General features: G+C 48.4%; 1 protein-coding gene across 2 annotated transcripts; it reads right to left on the bottom strand.

The window, feature by feature from the left end:
* Positions 1 to 1,157: 1,157 nt before the first annotated feature.
* LOC311207151 (regucalcin) lies at positions 1,158 to 12,159 on the bottom strand. Of its 2 annotated transcripts, none has more exons than XM_084283051.1 (7): positions 12,091 to 12,159; positions 11,282 to 11,446; positions 10,447 to 10,629; positions 9,253 to 9,468; positions 7,798 to 7,929; positions 2,273 to 2,427; positions 1,158 to 1,449 (listed from the first exon to the last, which is right to left on the bottom strand). In XM_084283051.1, exons 2-7 carry the CDS (start codon positions 11,442 to 11,444, stop codon positions 1,399 to 1,401), a joined length of 900 nt encoding a protein of 299 aa, XP_084139177.1. In that variant the 5' UTR covers positions 11,445 to 11,446; positions 12,091 to 12,159; the 3' UTR covers positions 1,158 to 1,398. The 2 variants fall into 2 exon arrangements, with proteins under 2 accessions (XP_084139177.1, XP_084139178.1); XM_084283052.1 differs by lacking the exon at positions 12,091 to 12,159 and adding an exon at positions 11,702 to 11,749.
* Between the last annotated feature and the right edge of the window lie 5,323 nt (positions 12,160 to 17,482).

Here is a 17,482-nt window from a genome sequence, read left to right as displayed (position 1 = left end):
TTTCTCCCTAAAATCCCTGCGTGTCCTCCCCGGGTCTCCTGGGTGCCTCTTGGCTGGTGATTTTCCACATCTTTGTTTTTCCGGATAAGCAAGAGATACAGACTGAAGCGCAGGAACCTCTGCAGCATGATGGCTAGGGTACAGGGAGCTTATTTCTGCCTGCGTCTGCTTATTTTCCGCTGCATCTCCGGCCACCCATTAGCCTTCAACCACAGCTGCCCTACAGCACAGCTCCTGAGCTGCCGCTATCGCTAGGTTCATGGCTTCAGAGATCACAGCCCTAAATTAGCCACGCGCTCCATCTCCCTCACCTCATACGCCCTCACTGCTGTGCTTTGAGTTTACCTTGCCACATGTAAAGCCAGTGGAGGCATGGTGGACGCTCGAAGAAGCCCCAGCTTCCTTCATCACCTTGCTCCTCACCTTCTGCCCTGAAGTGAGCTGCTTAAACCTCCTGCTCTTCCAGCAGATGAGACTTACCCCCCACACACTTTAGTGAGGGAAAAGGGTGACTTGCACGCCCCTTGGCTGAAAGCAGCACCGAGGATTTGGTGTCATCCAGCAGCCAGACAGCTGCCGAGTCACCCCCTGCACGCTCAGGGGGCTTGGAGACACTGCTCCGGGAGCGTTTGGTCCAGTGGGAGGGAGGGAGGTGCAGGCAAGGTTTTATTTAAAACACACGTGGCCAACACCACCCGATGCTTTTTATCGCCACAGATCTCCCCAAAACAGGACAAGATCTTCCAAGGATGGGCAAAGATGTGGTTCGATTGTGAAGTTTTTATCTGAAACAAAGTAAGCAACATAATGACATGCAGTGGGGAGAGACGATGGGCTCCAGCCCATCAGTTAATTTAAGCACAGCCACAGCTGAGGGCTGTAAAACCATAATGTAAAAAGGAAGCCGCAGATGCCCAGCAATCAGTACTGATGTTTCTGTTGCTGGAAACATCATGGGACAAATGGATATTTTATGAGAAACTCCAGAAAATATGTAAAGGAGTCACTACGAGTAGTTTAATCAATATATCAATGTACTATAATTGCAAATGAGACAGAAGAACAAGGAGTAAGAAGAAAAGATACTGAAACAAATGCCATCAGAGAAGAAACTTACAATATTCAATAGTTTATTAGGATGAGTCTTTTTACTACAACAGAAAAAAATACCATCAGATATTTAAAGTAACGGAGTTTAAAGGGTAAAAAAAAAAAAAAAAAAAAAAAGAGATGATTTTAAAAATATTGCATGTATTTCATTAGCTTTTCATCCTTTCCTGATGAGATATTGTAATCGTGTCATGGCTTCAAAGCAAAAGATGCTGAACACCCACATAAGACCTTCTGATTTGTCTTGCTTCAGCCAGTCTTCTGGACTCCATTCTGAAGAGTGTGCATTTAACCTGCAAATGCATACGGCGGGATTCCTTTCACCCCCAGCCCAGTTATCTGTCAAAAAAAAAAAGAGAGGAAGAAAGAAGATAAATGCAATGAGTCACCACTGCCAAACACTTGCTTTTCTTTCAAAACCAGGCATGCTCTGATTTAGAAAAGGACCATGTCCAACTTGACATACTGCTGTATGTTGTATACTGCAGCTCGTCACAGCCTGGAATTTCAACCTGTGCTCCTTCTCTAAAGCTAAGTAACCACAGGCCACAGCCTGTTCCTCAGTCCATCGTCCATTCCCCAAAAGCCTCTTCTCAGATACTACTAAGCCTTAATTCTGCACTTTACAATGTAACTTTTGGTATGTACCTATATGGAAGACTAGGGCTTTGAAAAAACAATCCCAAAGTGACATTTTTGAAGAGAGAATTTAGTTAGAACTAAGTAGAGAGCAAATAAAAGCAGACGTTTTTATCTGCCATTGTTCAGGACACAAAACATGCCATGTTTCTTCCTGTAACAGACAGAAAACTCCCTCTTGGGCGGGGGAGCAGCAGAAAGAGGTGATGGCACAGAAACTTTGCAGTATCAGCTACGGTATGCCACATATTGCAGGACCTACAGGGCACTTCTTGGTCCATTTTACTTGCTAGTATGGATGTGACCAGTTAAACATTTCAAATCGAAAAGCATTTTCAAATCTCTGAATACATCTGTATCTCTCCATCTGCAACAGGAACCAAGGATATGAAGAATAGCTTAACGTGTATCATTGATGTCTTGATGACCACCCTCTTCCCGCTTCCCACCACTCCGACTGGTTTGTTGTCTAAGGGCAGGAGGAGAAGGGCCTTGTGAAACGGGAGGGGGAAGAACTGTTCACCTTGAAAATCCCACCAGCCTGCGGCTGCCGTGAAAGCCACTCTTTATCCATCCCGTCGCGGGCAGAAGTCACATACATTTCGGAATAATCCTTTCCTCCGAAGCAGCAGGAAGTTGTCTTGTCAACAGGAAGCTTCACAGTCTGGATCCTTTTTCCTGGTGAAAAACACTCACGCTGCTTCTTGTTTGTCTGCTTACAGCAAGGGATTTAAACAAATTCTTGCAAATAACCAACGTGGAGTCAGGTGCTCCACGAAAAGGAATCCCAGGGCCGAGGGAGGGCTCCTGCTGTGCCTCAGCATACTGATGAGCACGGCGACAAAGCAGGCAGACTTCTGCAAACCACCTTGTTGTTGACCGTGTATCACTTGACAAGTTTCAATCTCAGTTATCACAAATGAATCCCGCCCCAAAACCCAGCGTGTCCTCTAATTAAATGCTAACATCCACAGCACAGACATCTACATCTGAGCTCATCATCTAGGCTGCCCATACAGGCAATGGAAATGGGATTTAATTCCTCCTTAAAACAGGTCACATGAAACACGCCCCAGACCTGCTGACTTCTCTATTTTAACTACAAAGGAAGCCTGGAGCGAGCAGAGCTCGTGCAACTCTCACTACGCCTCTACCGCCTGAAGTTAGGGAAGATTAATTCCTAGAAGATTTTCTTGAAATTTCAATAGCCTTTCAAATTAAGCTTGCATAAAATAGGGATCATGGGACACGTCTGAAGTTTACAAAAAACTCAGGGCAACCATAAACAATATTATGCACTTATTATACAACAAATAACTACCATCCTAATGACAGTAGTAAACAGAGTGCCCCTGGCACCAACCAGCAGATTGCTGAGGCACTTCAAAGCAAATTTTTCTAAAATTCCTCCCAAACCTGGGCAATATAATAATGGCTCGTACTCATTATGCCTGCTTTATTTACCTACAATTGACTTTCTCTTTCTGGAAGTACACTAAAGCACATGAATACAAAAATATTATATATTCATTTTTGTATTCATGTGATCGCATACAAAAAATATGTCAAATATGTGATCTCATACAAAATACGTGATTTCCCTGGCCCCTCATTTACGTGTGCAGAAGGCTTGGTCCCTTTACAGCAACTGACTGGTCCATGGCGTGTTGAAACAACGGGACAGAAACTTTGACAATGGGAAGAAGAAGAAAAAGAAAGAAAGAAGAAATGGAAAGAAGAAAATGGGAAGGTTGGTCCACTTAACACGTTGTGAGAAGTTTTTGGTCTACTCCAGAGCTGAGCACTATTTCCCAGGACGTGTTCATCAAAGTATCTACCCTTGTCTTCCCTTTTATGTGTCCCAAACCTTTTGCCTCAGCCAACACACTGTGCCTTGGCCTTTTGCAATGAGCAGTGAAGGTACAAAAGCACAGCCCAAATGGCTTCACCTGTACCAGATCACCAAGCAGGGCACAAGCACAGGGCCACACTACCGAGCTGCTGGTGCAGTCCTGGCACAGTTTCGGCTCAGACCCCACCAGTTGCTGCTCTCCATGAACAGTTCGGGCTCTGGTTTGGTGTGGGAAGACAGCTTGGGTGTGCAACATAAGCTGCAGGACTAAGGGAGATCTCCTGATCCATTTCACTTGCTAGAAGGAATGTAACCAGTCTATCCAAAACTCGGGGCTGAGAAGGACGAATGGAATTGCCTTTGTCTTGCTGAATGCCCTGACACATGGGCTGGGCACTTTTAATTTGCCTTGCTTTTAACTCCAAAATAAATGAAAGAAAATAGCAAGCCAGCAGCGGCGAAAGAGCCTCTTGTACGTAATAGCCAGGGAAGTCTGACTTTGGGATTCCTGGTGTTGTATAACAAGCTTATTTGGCACTGACCCACCCACAGCGGCCAAAGTGAAAAACAAAAGTAAAGAAATAAAAAAAGTCACAATCACAATCAGTGTAATGGTGCTCAGAGTGTCAGAGATTATAGACAGATCTGGTTACCTCCTTTTTTCCCCTAAGAAGAGCAAAATATATAGAAATACATAGAAAACTGGGAGAGAGCAAGTCCTGTCCGCTGCCTGGGAGTGACGAGGACCAAAGCGAGCTCCAAGGCGATGCTCCTGCCAACTGGCACCCGCAGCACTTTGTGGTTATCCAGTCAGCTGGAAGTAGAGGGATTACATGGCTGCATGGGTTACACGGTGTCTTATACAACACTCCAGAGGCCACCCTAGAAATTGGCTGACAGCAAGTCTGGGCAAAAAGGAGCAAGAATGGTATTCAGAGAGAGAAAATGTGCTGTAGGAGAAGAGGCATGAGCCCCTGAGATAAGGGGAGAGACCCTGACTGTGCTTGCAGAGAGGTCTCAGCAGAGACAGCCTGGAAGATGTTGTTTACAGAACTCTGAGATGGGCATCATCTTCCCGGAGATGCAAGGAAATCTGCACCTGAGAGATTTTTCATGGAGTCATCTTCAAACCCGTCTGGTTCACCTCCCTAAGCAGTCACAGTTCCCTCAGAATTGTGCAAAGTGCAGATTTCACAGACTACTTCAAAAGAAAGAAGGCTCCTTCTGACGTGGACACGCAGCCTGTGAAACTTCTTGCTGCTGTTCGCCGTGGGTGCTCAGGGCTTCACGTGGTTGAAGGGAGACAGGACAAGTTCATGGATGAGAAATGCACTGGCAGCTAGAGATGCACCAGACATCACATCCAGCTCAGGAAGACCCTGAGATGAAAACAGCAGGAAGCTGGGAGAGCATTAAGCTGTGTACCCCACTTCCCCTGTTCTTACACTCTCCCTACATATCTGCTTATGGACACTATTGATATTAGCTTTCCCCTAAAAAAACACCTTACCTCCTTCCAAAAGGGTGCAGGAAAGGGAAGAAAAATGAAAAAAAAAAAAGAAGAAAGTGAGAGCCTACAAGGAAAAAGGTACAAACAGGGAACCGGAGAGGAAAATGGTAAAGTCCAGTGCTCTGTGAGGGCATCCACAGGGCTGCTGGAGCTTGCCCAGGTGTGCTCTGCCCTCTAGGAGGAGGGACCAGGAACAGGTCCCAGAGCTGCTGGGATCTCCCAGCTGAAGCTTCATCCTACCAGGCTTGTGGAGCAGGCTCTGCAGGACAGGAGGAAGTCCCGCAGGCTGGCAGGGCCTTGGATGGGTATAAATAAAACGGCGATGGGAAAAACACTGCCTGAGCCTCAGTTAAGAGGCTCTGCAGAATTTGGAAGAGGTGGCAGCCTGACACGTGTGTCGGGGTCTGCAGCGTGCTGTGGCAGGGGCACACACCAAGGGAAGCTGGCATCCCTGAGCCTGCAGCCTCACAAAACCCCACGACTTCTGTTAGGGCAGGACCTGGGTTCAAGAGACCCCAAAAGCAGCTCGGTGCAGCCCGTGCTGTCTGGAATCTGTCAAAACCAAGCTCCCATCTCGCAGACAGCGTGGTGCAGTCTCTCTCTCTCTTTACAAGTGTTTATACCCAGACTAAATCATGCCTGGCAGACCACCAAAGTTGAAATGGGAGCAGCAACACGTGACGGGCTCAATAATGTCTTGGGTGTGCCCAAGACACATTACTGTGGGAACGATAAAATGCCACTGAGTCTATTAAATATACTTTTATGGTTTCAGTTGCAAAACTTACCATGTAAATAATTTTCAATCATAAAAAAATGTTGCTGGCATCAGTGGCATGTGCGACTTGTATTAACTTTAGTAAAATAGCCCAAAAAAACACCACACTAAAAAAAAAAAGCAGGACTTGAAATGGCTTAAGTCATCTTTGAAATTTTGTGGCTTATCTATATTTTTCCAAGTCACTTATCATCAATATGGTGAACACTGGACACGAGAGGATGCTAACTCTTTGACGGATGCAAGAGGATGTCATCACGGGTATCTGCTATTAAGCACCCATGCGTGTTTGATAGCATGGCTGAGCTATTTGATAGGCAACCAGAAGACTTTGGATCATTTGCCCTTATCTTTATGGCAGATGTCAAGTTCCCAGACATAAGCTGGGAGTATCATACAGCCACAGGGAGGAAGGCTGGGGAATTCCAAAAGCATGCTGAAGGTAATTTTCTGTCACAGGTACTTACTGAGGAAAAGTGCCCCTCCTAAACCTGTTGTTTGAGAACAGAGAAGGCCTCGTGGGAGAGGTGACAGCGGATGGCCTCTGAGTTGGAGGACTGTGACAGAAGGAGCAATGTCTTTTGATTTGTGGCCATCAGAACTGTCTGTAAGGGACCAGCTGTATCGGCTGAATGTTCCTAAGTCCACGTGGCCTGATGGGATTCACCCCAAAGTGCTGAATGAGTTAGCAGATGTTACAGCTGAGCCAACCTCAACAACTTACCAAGGGTCTCGAGAGGCTGCAGAAGTCCCTGCTGACTGGAAGCTAGCCAGCGTTATACTGATCTACAAGAAGGGTATGAGAGAAGACCTGGAAAACTACAAACCCGTCAAAGCTCAGTCCCTGGAAAAGTCACGAAGAAGATGATCCTGGGTGCTGTCAATGGGTATTTAAGGAGCAAAGCTATTATCAGGCTTAGTCAACATGGGTTCATGAAGAGAAAACCCTGGCTGAGTAACCTGATCTCCTTCAACGATAAGGTCACCTGCTTGGTGGATGAAGGGAAGGCGATGGATGTAATCTCTCTGCATTTTAGTAAGGCCTTTGATGCCATCCCTCACAGCATCCTGGACAAGTTATCAACTGTGAGACAAACCAGTACATGCTGTGTGGTGTTGGTGCGGCCTCACCTTCAATACTGTGCAGTTCTGAGCTCCACAACATAAAAAGGGATGTTAAGGTACTTGGAAGTGCCCAGAGCAGGGCAGCAAAGCCGGTAGAGGGGCTTGAAGGCCTGTCCTGTGAGGAGAGGCTGAGGACACCTGGGCTGCCCAGTCTGGAGAAAGGAGGCCGAGAGGCGACCCCAGGGCTCTCTGCAGCGTCCTGAGGAGGGGAGCGCAGAGGGAGGTGCCGGTCTCTGCTCCCTGGGCACTGGTGACAGGACACGCGGGAACGGCACAGAGCTGTGCTGGGGGGTCAGGCTGGGATTAGGGAAATCTCTTTACTATGAGGGAGGTCAAACCCTGGAACAGGCTTCCTAGAGAGGTGGTTGCTGCCCCTGCCTGCCAGTGTTCGGGAGGCATTTGGACAATGCCCTCAGTAATGTGCTTTAACTTCTGGTTAGCCCTGAAGTGGTCAGGCAGTTGGACTTGATCATCTTTGTAGGTCCCTTCCAACTCAACTATTTATTCTATTCTAACACATATAATGGCAATCCCTCTCAGCAACTTTATCTTTTCCAACATAACGGAGGCTTGGAACAATGGCTTATTTATGAAGCGAACTTTTAGGAGCAGAAACATAAAACTGCTAAATAAAAAAAAAAAAAGAACGAAAAAAAATAATTATTTAAAAAGAAAAGTCGTACCATTTCTGTATGGAGGAAAGAAAAAAAAAACATACTCCTTGCATTTTTTTTCTTTGTTTGAATTCTGCAAAATTCAAGTCCACCCTTTGCAAGGGCTTACCTGTCTCAGGGTCAAGACGAATCACTCTCCCACCATCGTAGCAAGCTACCCAGAGTTTGCCTTCTGTATCAATGCACATCCCATCAGGAATGCTCTCCTCTTTTTCCAGTTTGTATACACTCCTGCGGTTGTCTGCAAGATAGAAGAAAAAATACAACAAAATTACACAATGTAGTTCCTTTTTTTGATGCTCTTTTCTAGTGCACCGCTCATGTTCCCTACTCACAATATCAAATAAGTAACTGAATAAATTAATATTATATACATATATTCAGGATGTGAACTATGTATTCTAAAGGTAGATTGGACTTTTCCAAGTATGAGTTGCTTCCAGTCAGAGAAACTGAACTTTCAAACAGAAAAGACTTTCAAAACAGATTGCTGGAACGTGCCAATAATCACTGGTCCAACACAAAGCTGACCTTCAGATATATAAACTGAGAGTTTATATAAACAGAGAGTTAGGAAAAGCATCAACTTCAAAGGCACACTGTCAACTTAAAAACAAATAGTTCTATCTGAACTTTTATCCACTGTTATTAAAGAAAATTAAAACCAACTTTCCAACATTGTTTATTTTATGCTCTGACAACTTCAATGTTTCTCATATGTTGCAATACTTTTAATGAGTTTCCCTTGTGCTCCTAGGAATTATCAGATTGCCCACGGAAAAAGAAGGGGGGAGACCACACCACTTCCTAAAGAAAAATTCAATTGTAAACCAAAAAACATAGCAGAGGCACCAGGACAAGATGCTATACTGAAAATAACTCTGAATTCACACTGCTAAAGCTAACTAAATTTGAAATTTACAGGGCTCTTTTAAAGCGAAATTCTGCAGCCCATGTATTCAAAAGCAATTTCTTAGTCCAAGTCACTGGAATTTTCTTTTGCCCCAGCTTGTAGAAGCCCTTAAGGGCGTGTTTAGTTTTGTTTTAAATAAATGAAGGAAGAAGAGCTTTGAGTTACTGCTCTCCAGTTGTTGCTTAGCTCTGTCTGCAGGATCTTTATTTAAGAGCTGAGGTTTTAAAAAACAAAATAGGGTGAAAAAAAAATCTAAAGAAGCATAGCAGAGGTATTGCAAAAGTCAGACTCATGCAGCCACGGAAATCTAACCATCTGCAAAATCTAACAAGAAACACTTTGCCCTTTTTACACAGGAAGATCAGATACGCATCATGTTTAATAACTGCACTCCAGACTACTACTCAAACCCCATCATGCGATTTAAATATTTTATAATGTTAGCAACAGCTTCTGACTAGTTTGAGATGGCAGCCTATGTGGGCACAAACGAGTTTTGATATGGCTTCTGCTCCTTTGTTCTACAGAGGATTCTGAAGAATTGCTCTCAGATCTCAGATCAGAATTTATCTTCTTGGTAATAACCACCATGAAAACCAACACCACAATCTTCAAGCACAAGTGCGTATTTTAAAATAGGACGATTCATACCAATTTTTCCAGTTTGGATATCATAATCAAAGGCGTCCACCGAGTAGGACAAGCTGTCAATGTAAAAGAAGGTTTTGTGATCCAGCGACCAGTCCAGCCCATTAGAAATGTCCACCCGATCAAAGTGCTTCACTACGGAGAGGTCGGGGCAAAGTGTATACAGAGAGCCTTGGTTCCTTTCCAGCACAGCGGGTCGAATCTCCTCAGCCATCGTACCTGTGTGGAGACAACGGGGAGGAAAGCATCTTCAGAGTGAGTGGGCTCTCCCCAGGGTCTGCAGAAGGAAGGGGGGCTTCAGAAATTCAGGGAAGAAACTGAGTTAAAAACAAAAGAGAAAGGCAGATTTCAGAAGTGCTGCACTTAGCAGATTTCAACACAGAGCCTTTGTTTTGTCTGTTGAACTGCAACAGAAGTGGCATGCAGTGTGACTTCTGCAAAATGCTTTACTCGGTCACTCAGAAATTAAGAAAGGTGAGGGCAGCATTTATCTTCCAACACACCTGAACAGCCCTGAGCAACCTGCTCAGAGCAGGGTCAGGTACAGCAGGTTGCTCAGGGCTGTGTCCAGTCTTCAATACCTCCACAGATGGACACTCCACTGCCTCTGGGGGCAACCTGTGCCACTTTTTGACTATCTTAGTAGATTACCAGTAAAAGAGCTTTCTAACATTTAAACACCATTTCCTTAATTTCTGCCTATGTCCATTGCTGCTTGTCCTGTCACTGGGCACCTCCAAGCAGAACCTGGCTCTGTCTTCCCACCAGGTACTCGTACCCATGGATAAGATACCCTGACCCTTCTCTTCTCCAGCATTTCTGCTGGCTCTTTCCCAGCACTCAAAACCAGTACACCAACAGGGAGGAGACAAAGTCAGTGCCTTAAACTAGGGGGGCTCTGAATCGCAGGCCTTTTTTTACAAAAATAGTTCTGATAATATGTTGGGCAGGTGATATAAATGCATTTCTAAATGGGATTAAACTCTGCTTGAAGACAAGAAAAAAAAACAAAACAACAACTCGCCTATAAGCTACAAATATATACGTGAACCATGTAGTTCGTATTTATATGTATGTATCAACTCTGAATGAACACTTACTGCATCTACAACCGATCGCTGCCTGTGGTCTGTGAAACCCAAGGGGAGGAGCGGATCAGCAGGGAGCAGCAGGAGACAGGCAGCAGACCCAGCGTACCTGCGAAATACCTCCCCGCGGGATCCACCTTCCCGTCGTTGAATCGGTTGTTTGGTTTATCCTTGTCCACGTGCGCGATGGTGGTTACCTGCTGCTCCTTCCAGTTCAAAGCAGCGAACCTGGTGCCCAGGGTGACGACATAATCCCCCGATTTCCGAAGGGCCACGGAGCTCACAGGAGCATCTAGAAACAGGGTGCGATGGACAAGAGGCATGTGCTATGAAGACATTTCTTTCCTACCCAGTTGCCACTCACTTTAGACATGCAAGCAGTTCACTCTGGACCACAGGCATGAGAAACAACCCACGAACTGCACTGCGACAGGTCACGATGCCGTGCAGCTCAGACATGCCTCTAGCAGCCCCAAAAGCACACTGAGGAGTGGAAGCGCTTTCCAGGGGTTAAAGCAAAGCAGAAAATTGGGAAACGCTCCACAGTTAGTTTACACTGTTATGCAGTAAAACCTCAATTGCAGGTTATTATAAAGGAATTAGTTTAAAAAAAAAAAGAGAGAAAGAAATGTGTGTGGAGGTAGTATTTCTGTAAAAGCCTCAATCAGGTATAACGTAAGGAATAACAACTTTAAATAAAGCAATAAAATCTGGGGGTAGTATTTACCAGATGAGATTTAGGAACGTGCACGGGACTGATCACCAACACTTTAATTAAAAAATAAATAGATAAGTAACATTTTTTGTCTTTATAGCTATACAGAGGTGCAATTAGGTAACAGCTTTACTGAGTGTGAGGAAAACCTGGAATGGTGGGACACTGCCAGCCGAGTAACGGAGGTTTTTAGGAGCTGCCCCGAGGCAGAGCCCGGGCAGCGCCTTACCCAGGGCCACGGCCTGCAGCTGCCCGCTGCCGGGGCTCCAGCGGCAGGCCCGCCGGCCCGGGATGTCGACGCAGAGCAGGGCGCCCTCCTTCTCGTCCCACACCGGCGACTCGCCGATGCCGAAGCCGCTGCTCACCACACATTCCACCCTGACGGACGACATGGCTGCGGGGCGGCACGACACGGCACGACATGGCACGACATGGCACGACATGACAAAAGAAAAGCCCCGGACCCGCGCCCCCCCCCCCCCCCCCCGCCCCATTCACCGAGCCCTCCCCGGCCGCTCCTCCTCCCACCCACCGCGGGTCGTTAGAAATATAATAATAAAAAAATAATAAAGTAAAAAATAAAAATAAAGTAAAAAATAGTAAATAAATAAATAAATAAAATAAACTGAAGCGCCCGCCGCGGCCCTACCTGCTGCCAGCAGGGCGCCCGCCGGCCCCGGCCGCCGCTTTTATGGGGCGGGAGGCGGGGGCTGGGGGGCGGCCGCGCTCCGCCGGGGCCCGGGGCCCTCCCCGCCGCCCCACAGCGGGCCCTGAGGCTGCCCCCGGCCCCATGGGGGCTGTGGGATGGTGGGCTGGGCTCCGTGGCCATGGGGAGCCTGTGGGTGTTGTGGCTGGGGTGCCCGGCTGTGCTAGTGCCAGCACCCCATGACGTGGTGGATCACCTTGGGGCTTGGGGCCAGTCGCCCCCGGGGGGATCCATGATGTAAAAGTGGCTTCTTAGCTCCTCACAGACCCTACTTCTTCCTGCTGTTGAAGCACCCCTAATGGGTTACCTCTGTCCGTGCAACAGGCACTCACCCCTTGGATTTCAGTCGGCTCCTTTTCTTTTTTGGAAGCTGACGGGCGACACAACCTCACCACCACGCCGTGTTTCATGCAGGCTTCCCTCAGAGTAACACCAACACACTGCCTATCAGCGTACTGTCATCGTGCCTAAGCACTTTGGCTTTTTATTTTACGGGCTTGTGTAGCATTACTGCAGCCCATGCTAAGCCTCAGTTTTTCTGTCCCCGCTGTGGTGTCATGTAACGCACCGCAGGGCTTCAGCCCAGACCTGAGGCAAGCGCGTTAGCACTGCCTGCCCACACAGAAAGCACCCGTCCAGAAAGGCCTGCAGCAGCTGGTGGGCTTTTGGTTGTTTGTATACAATTTACAAGGAAAGAAGAGATTTTTTAAAATGAATAAACAGAATTAATCTGTAATTTGTAAGTACAGTGAAATGCATTGCCACTTTTTAAAAAGCTCGGCCACGTTGGCTGCTCTCCTGCTGTCCTTGCATGCCACGAGGCCACTCGGGATGTGCAGGGCTCACGCAACATCTTCCTGACATCAGCGGGGAGAGATGCTCACACCCGCAACCCACCCGGCGGGGCTCTGCTCCTTGCTGACTGCGGCATTTGCCAGCATGGTTTGGAGGCATCAAAACAAGCTGTGTGTTGGCACCCGCCTTGGGAGAAAATTAACAGCTCCTACGAGCTCCAGGTTACAACACAAACTCTCTCTTCTGCCGAAGTGACAAGGATTTTTGAACTTAGGTCTCTGGTTACACGGCACGGTACTCCTCTCTTGTGCCTGTGCTGTAATAGCTAACCTGGCTTGCTGGAAGGTAAAAGGGGGAGGAATTCACGGGTTCCTTCATTGATGAATGCCTTCTGAGTGCTTCTGGCAGCACAGGTTTACCAGGGGAAGGAAGAGGGCAGGGAAGGTGGCTGCCGAAGGCTTCCCAGCCGGCAGCTGCTCCCTGCCATGTCACAACCACCACATTTACCACACGGCGAGCGATAAGGAGCCCACGGCTTCCCTGCGGCCTCCCAAGGGGAGAGCTGTGGCTCAGCGGGCCCACCTTGTATTCATCTGGCAGGGCTCCTCGCACACTTACTCCTCCAGTTTGACAGGAAGCAGGGGAAGGGGAACCATGGGGCTCACAGACCCCCTCCCGTGCATTTGTATTATCACAGCCACTAATAGCCTGAGGAATAGATCTGTGACATGAGAGGTCCTGCTGCCCAAAGCCGCATGTAATCCTGCCCTGCTGTCACATCCACAAAGGTAACCACAGCGCGCACGGGGGAATTTGCCTCTACAGGGTAACACCACAGTCTGGGAAAACAAACAACAACAACAAAAAAAAAAAGCAAGCAAGAAGTAGAAATTTAAGATCAGTCACTGTGAACTGTTGGCTGAAAAGCAAAAGCTAGTGCTGTGACATGCTTGTTTTCAGCCAGGTATAGTTCTTGGAAGAAACTCGTGTGTCTGGATCAAGGTTTTATTTGTTGGTAAGCAGCAGGTAGGTCCAAGAATGACTGCTGAGAAGTCATAAGCATTTACTGGTCTGGGGGATCACAATCACATCCTTAAATGCTCGTAGGGTTTGAACGTTTCCCAAAGCATTTACCTGCTTTGCAAACTTCTTGGGAGAAGAGCTGTTAACAGCAGACTTGTGCCCACTGATGAATTTATACATCATGTCTAACACAGACTGCTAGCACACTGTTAGGGAAGTTAATGCAGAATGGATTAAGAGTCTTAAATGGGGAATCTTTTCTAAAGAGGACTGCACCAAGTTACCATGAAGTAACATCAGAGCATTTAGCCTTAAAAGTCCAGTTTCTCTCTCAGATCTGGCAAAGGTGCCCTTTACTTATCAAAATGCATTATGCAGGCTTCTTTGAGGAGCATTTTGTGCATGCTGGACACAGTCCCTTGACAAATCACCTCACACCATATATGCGGTGCTATAACCAGATGTTACGTGGCCCTTCCCGCTGCAGTTTCTCAAACATCCCTCACACCATCACAAGTGTCCCTCCAGCTCCTGTATCACCACAGCACCCGCCTGTGCTAGCTCCTGCCATCCTAATCCATCTGACAAAGCCCGAGTGTCCAGCCGTGCCTTTCCAGGCCCCTGCTCCTCGCAGTGGGAAAGAGGGTGCTTCAGAAAGGGCAAGCCTTCCACGGTGGAGGTGGAGCCTGGCCAAGAGATGTTGCGTTAATGCCTTACTTCCCTGCTCTTTGTACCCCATGTGACCCGCATTTGCATTTTGCTTGCCTCAGGAAAAAAAGAAAAAAAAAAAAAAAAAAAAGAGCATTGCTATGTTCTGTGGCAGCTGCAAGAGGACAGGCACAATGGAGGCTGTGCCAGGGAGCCAAGACTGGAGGGAGAGGCCGCAGCTTTCATTCAGGGACCTCTGCTGGCAACAGTGCCCTCAGTGTTTGCAGCTTTCAGGCACACAAGCCCCTCTTCAGGCCCAGGTCAGAAGCGAATCTCAAATTAACTGCAGGTTTGGGACAACTGCAACAAGCTTAACTCAGCACGTTCAGTCAGAGCTGAGAGAAGTCTGGTTGCTGTGTTAGCCTCCACATGACCCGGCGTGCCTGGCTTTTGGCTTTTTCCTCCTTAAGCCAGGGGAGATTGCTGGGGCCCGGGAGGGCAAGGCGATGCCCAGACACCTTTTTAGAGGAGATAACAGAACAAAGGCTGAGGAATCAGGTCTGGAGGAGGGGAGCCACCTGTCTGGCTCCCTCCAAGCAGATGCAAAGGAGGCCTAGCATACCAGTGCTGCTGGAGCAGCACCACCCCCAGATAAGGGAGGCGAAACCTCAGAGGAATGCCACCAGACACAGCCCTTTCAGGTGCCAGGGGGTGTTTTTAAGAACAGGCTCATGTAATGATCCCCCCCAGCTATCCCATCCCCTCTCAAGGACCTGCATTTCTAAAGGAAGAGCCAAAACAGGCAAAACTTTGCCCAAAGGGCACCCAACACCGGCTCTTTTTGCAGGTGCCACCCCCAGCAGGCTTCTGGTGGCTGCTGGGACCACAGAAGAAGACGGGCCTGTCCTGGTGTCGGGCACACTCTCAAAGGCTTCTGGCTGACCAAGTTTCCTGAAGACGTCTTCTGACAGAAACTGGTAAAAATGTCTTGAGGATGGCTGGGTGAAAAGAAACCGTGAGGGTGTCATCAGCGAGCCCAGCAGATCTCAAGCAACGCCTCTGATGGGGCAGATGGGGAAAACAAGGGCCCAGCCCAGAGCAGAACAAAAGGCAGAGCAGGCAGGGCGAGGTGGCTCCGGGACAGGGCCCCAGCCACCAGAAGCCCGCTGGAGAAAAAGGGATTAGCTGGAAGCTTTACTCAGCAGGCAGGGAAACCGATGGGCAAGTATCTGGGGCCGCTTCTCCTCACACAGCCAGGCGGGCTTAGCGGGGCTCTGTGCCGAGGGATTAACACAGATGCACCACACGCATCTGCTGCTTTAGGACAGCTCCCCGGCTGCTAGGAAACTTTCGGAGGAAAAAAAGCAACCAAACCTTCGGTTTCACAAAGCTGTGCTTGCTGTCGGGGCAATCCACCACAGACAAGTCCAGGGGCTGAGACGTGCTGGCCTGGCAGGGAGCGGAGCCCAGGGCATTTATCCCAGGATGGTCCTGACAAGCAGTAACACTGCAAAACTGTACCCCTGTGGGGGAAGAAGTCTGTTCAGCCGTGGTGCTGGCACAAGGGAGGACTTGGGAACAGCAGCACAGCACCTCGTGAAAGCAGAGCCCCGTGTCTTTGCTCACCCTACAGCACCAAGGCACTCCATTGTTTTCCACCTCTGCCCATCCCTGCAATCCTGCCCTGGCATACCAAGCTCCCAGGTTGTGCAAGCAGCTTCCATTTGCTCATTAGTTCACATCAAACGCATGTTTTCTCAATAGATGTGTCAATTCCCTGCAGTGGCAAACCATAACAAGCTCAGGGATCAGCCAGGCTCACGCCGATCGCGATGACTGGTTTGTCACGTTCCCCGCAGCTCGCGGAGGCAGGCTTTGAACGCTCGGTGTTGAAGGCTACAGATACCACACGCCTAGCCCAGGTATCGCCCGTGGTATCAGTGAGGTATCGCATCAAGTGTGAACATCTGAGGCTGCTTTTTCGTAGCCAAACATCTGGCATTTCTGCCCCTATGGTTTGGGACTTGGGAGAGCATCGTGCAAATGGTGCATACAGTGGCAGAGCCAGAGCACAAGTTGCAGCCTAAAGTGTTTTTTTGGACAAACTCAATGAAGATGGTGCTGGGAATCACCATACAGACCCCATGAACTTGTAAGAATTTGGCCTGAGTTACCACCAAGTACCCAGACCTATGTGGCTGTCTGCAACTTGTTTGTAAAGATGCTGCAAACCAGCAGCAGCTGTTTGCAAGGGAAACAAGCAGGGGTACAGACTGACTTCCTTGGCTCCTTTTCCCACATCCCAGACACAAGCAGACCACTCTCAAAGGAGATGGGAGGCCACCAGTCACAGTCACTGAAAATAGTTCTTAGGGAAGGAGAAATCCTGGTCCTGAAAGACAGCTGGCAATCCATCACTTACAGCTTCTTCCTCATGCTGTTTTTTTTCTCCCCTCTCTTCCATATGCTCGTTTTGTGCCCTTTCCCTCTGGTTTTCTTTCCAGCCCAGGACTTGCTGCCCTGTTTCACTCAGCCCCACGCGTGCATCACAACCCCCAGCCCTCCTGAGGGCAGGGAGGATGTTATCAGCAGGGTTGTGCAGCTCCACCTGCTCCTCGCTCTCCATCCTCGCTTTTGCTGTCTTCCTTCCTGCTCCCCGGCTGCAGGGCGGGCAGCAGCACCGGCCTGTGGGAGCAGGGGGAACTGCAGCAACAGGTCGTGCAGAAACACCACCACCCACCAGGCTGGGAACGCTGCTTGTCCCTCGTTCCCAAGGCAATGTCAGTGCTGGCCGTGCACATGTTGGTGTGTGAGAAGCGGGATGAGGCGGAAGGCCAGGCTGCAGCTCCCCCTCACAGCTTGGTTTGTACAACCAGGGGCAGGCCGTGGTGCTACAACACAGGCAAATGTATCAGAAAGGGAGAGCAGCGCAGCAAATGGCCTGTTACATCTGCTGGGCTAGGCAGAAACAAAAGCCAGGCTGGGACTATTTGCTAAACGCAGCAAATCGGTGCTCACTGACTCTTTTTTCGGGGAGGCTGAAGGGGAAAGGTTTTCCTTGACCTTTCGACTTCAAGTACTGCCAGCTCTGCAGAAATAACTCCCTCCCGACGGACACAGCACCGCCGTTAGACCCATTAGTTTAGCGGCCTCCCAGGCACAGAGGGTGCAGCCCTGAATAAATCACAACAAGTAGAAATACTGTTAGCAGTTTCATAATTTAATGAAAAAGTACTTGTAAAAAGGGGACATCTGAAA

The sequence above is a fragment of the Netta rufina genome (genome assembly GCF_964035555.1).
Source record: "Netta rufina genome assembly, chromosome: 1".
Lineage (NCBI taxonomy): Eukaryota > Metazoa > Chordata > Aves > Anseriformes > Anatidae > Netta > Netta rufina.
Note: the sequence above shows the minus strand (reverse complement) of the source record. Positions and strands in the feature narration are given on the sequence as shown.

Coding starts and splice junctions, on each gene's coding strand:
- LOC311207151 (XM_084283051.1), bottom strand. CDS start 11,444: ATGTCGTCCGTCAGGGTGGAATGTGTGGTGAGCAGCGGCTTCGGCATC. Junction 10,630..11,281: donor GCTGCAGGCCGTGGCCCTGG/GTAAGGCGCTGC, acceptor CCCTGTTTCTAG/ATGCTCCTGTGAGCTCCGTG. Junction 7,930..9,252: donor TATCCAAACTGGAAAAATTG/GTATGAATCGTC, acceptor TCTATCTTGCAG/ACAACCGCAGGAGTGTATAC.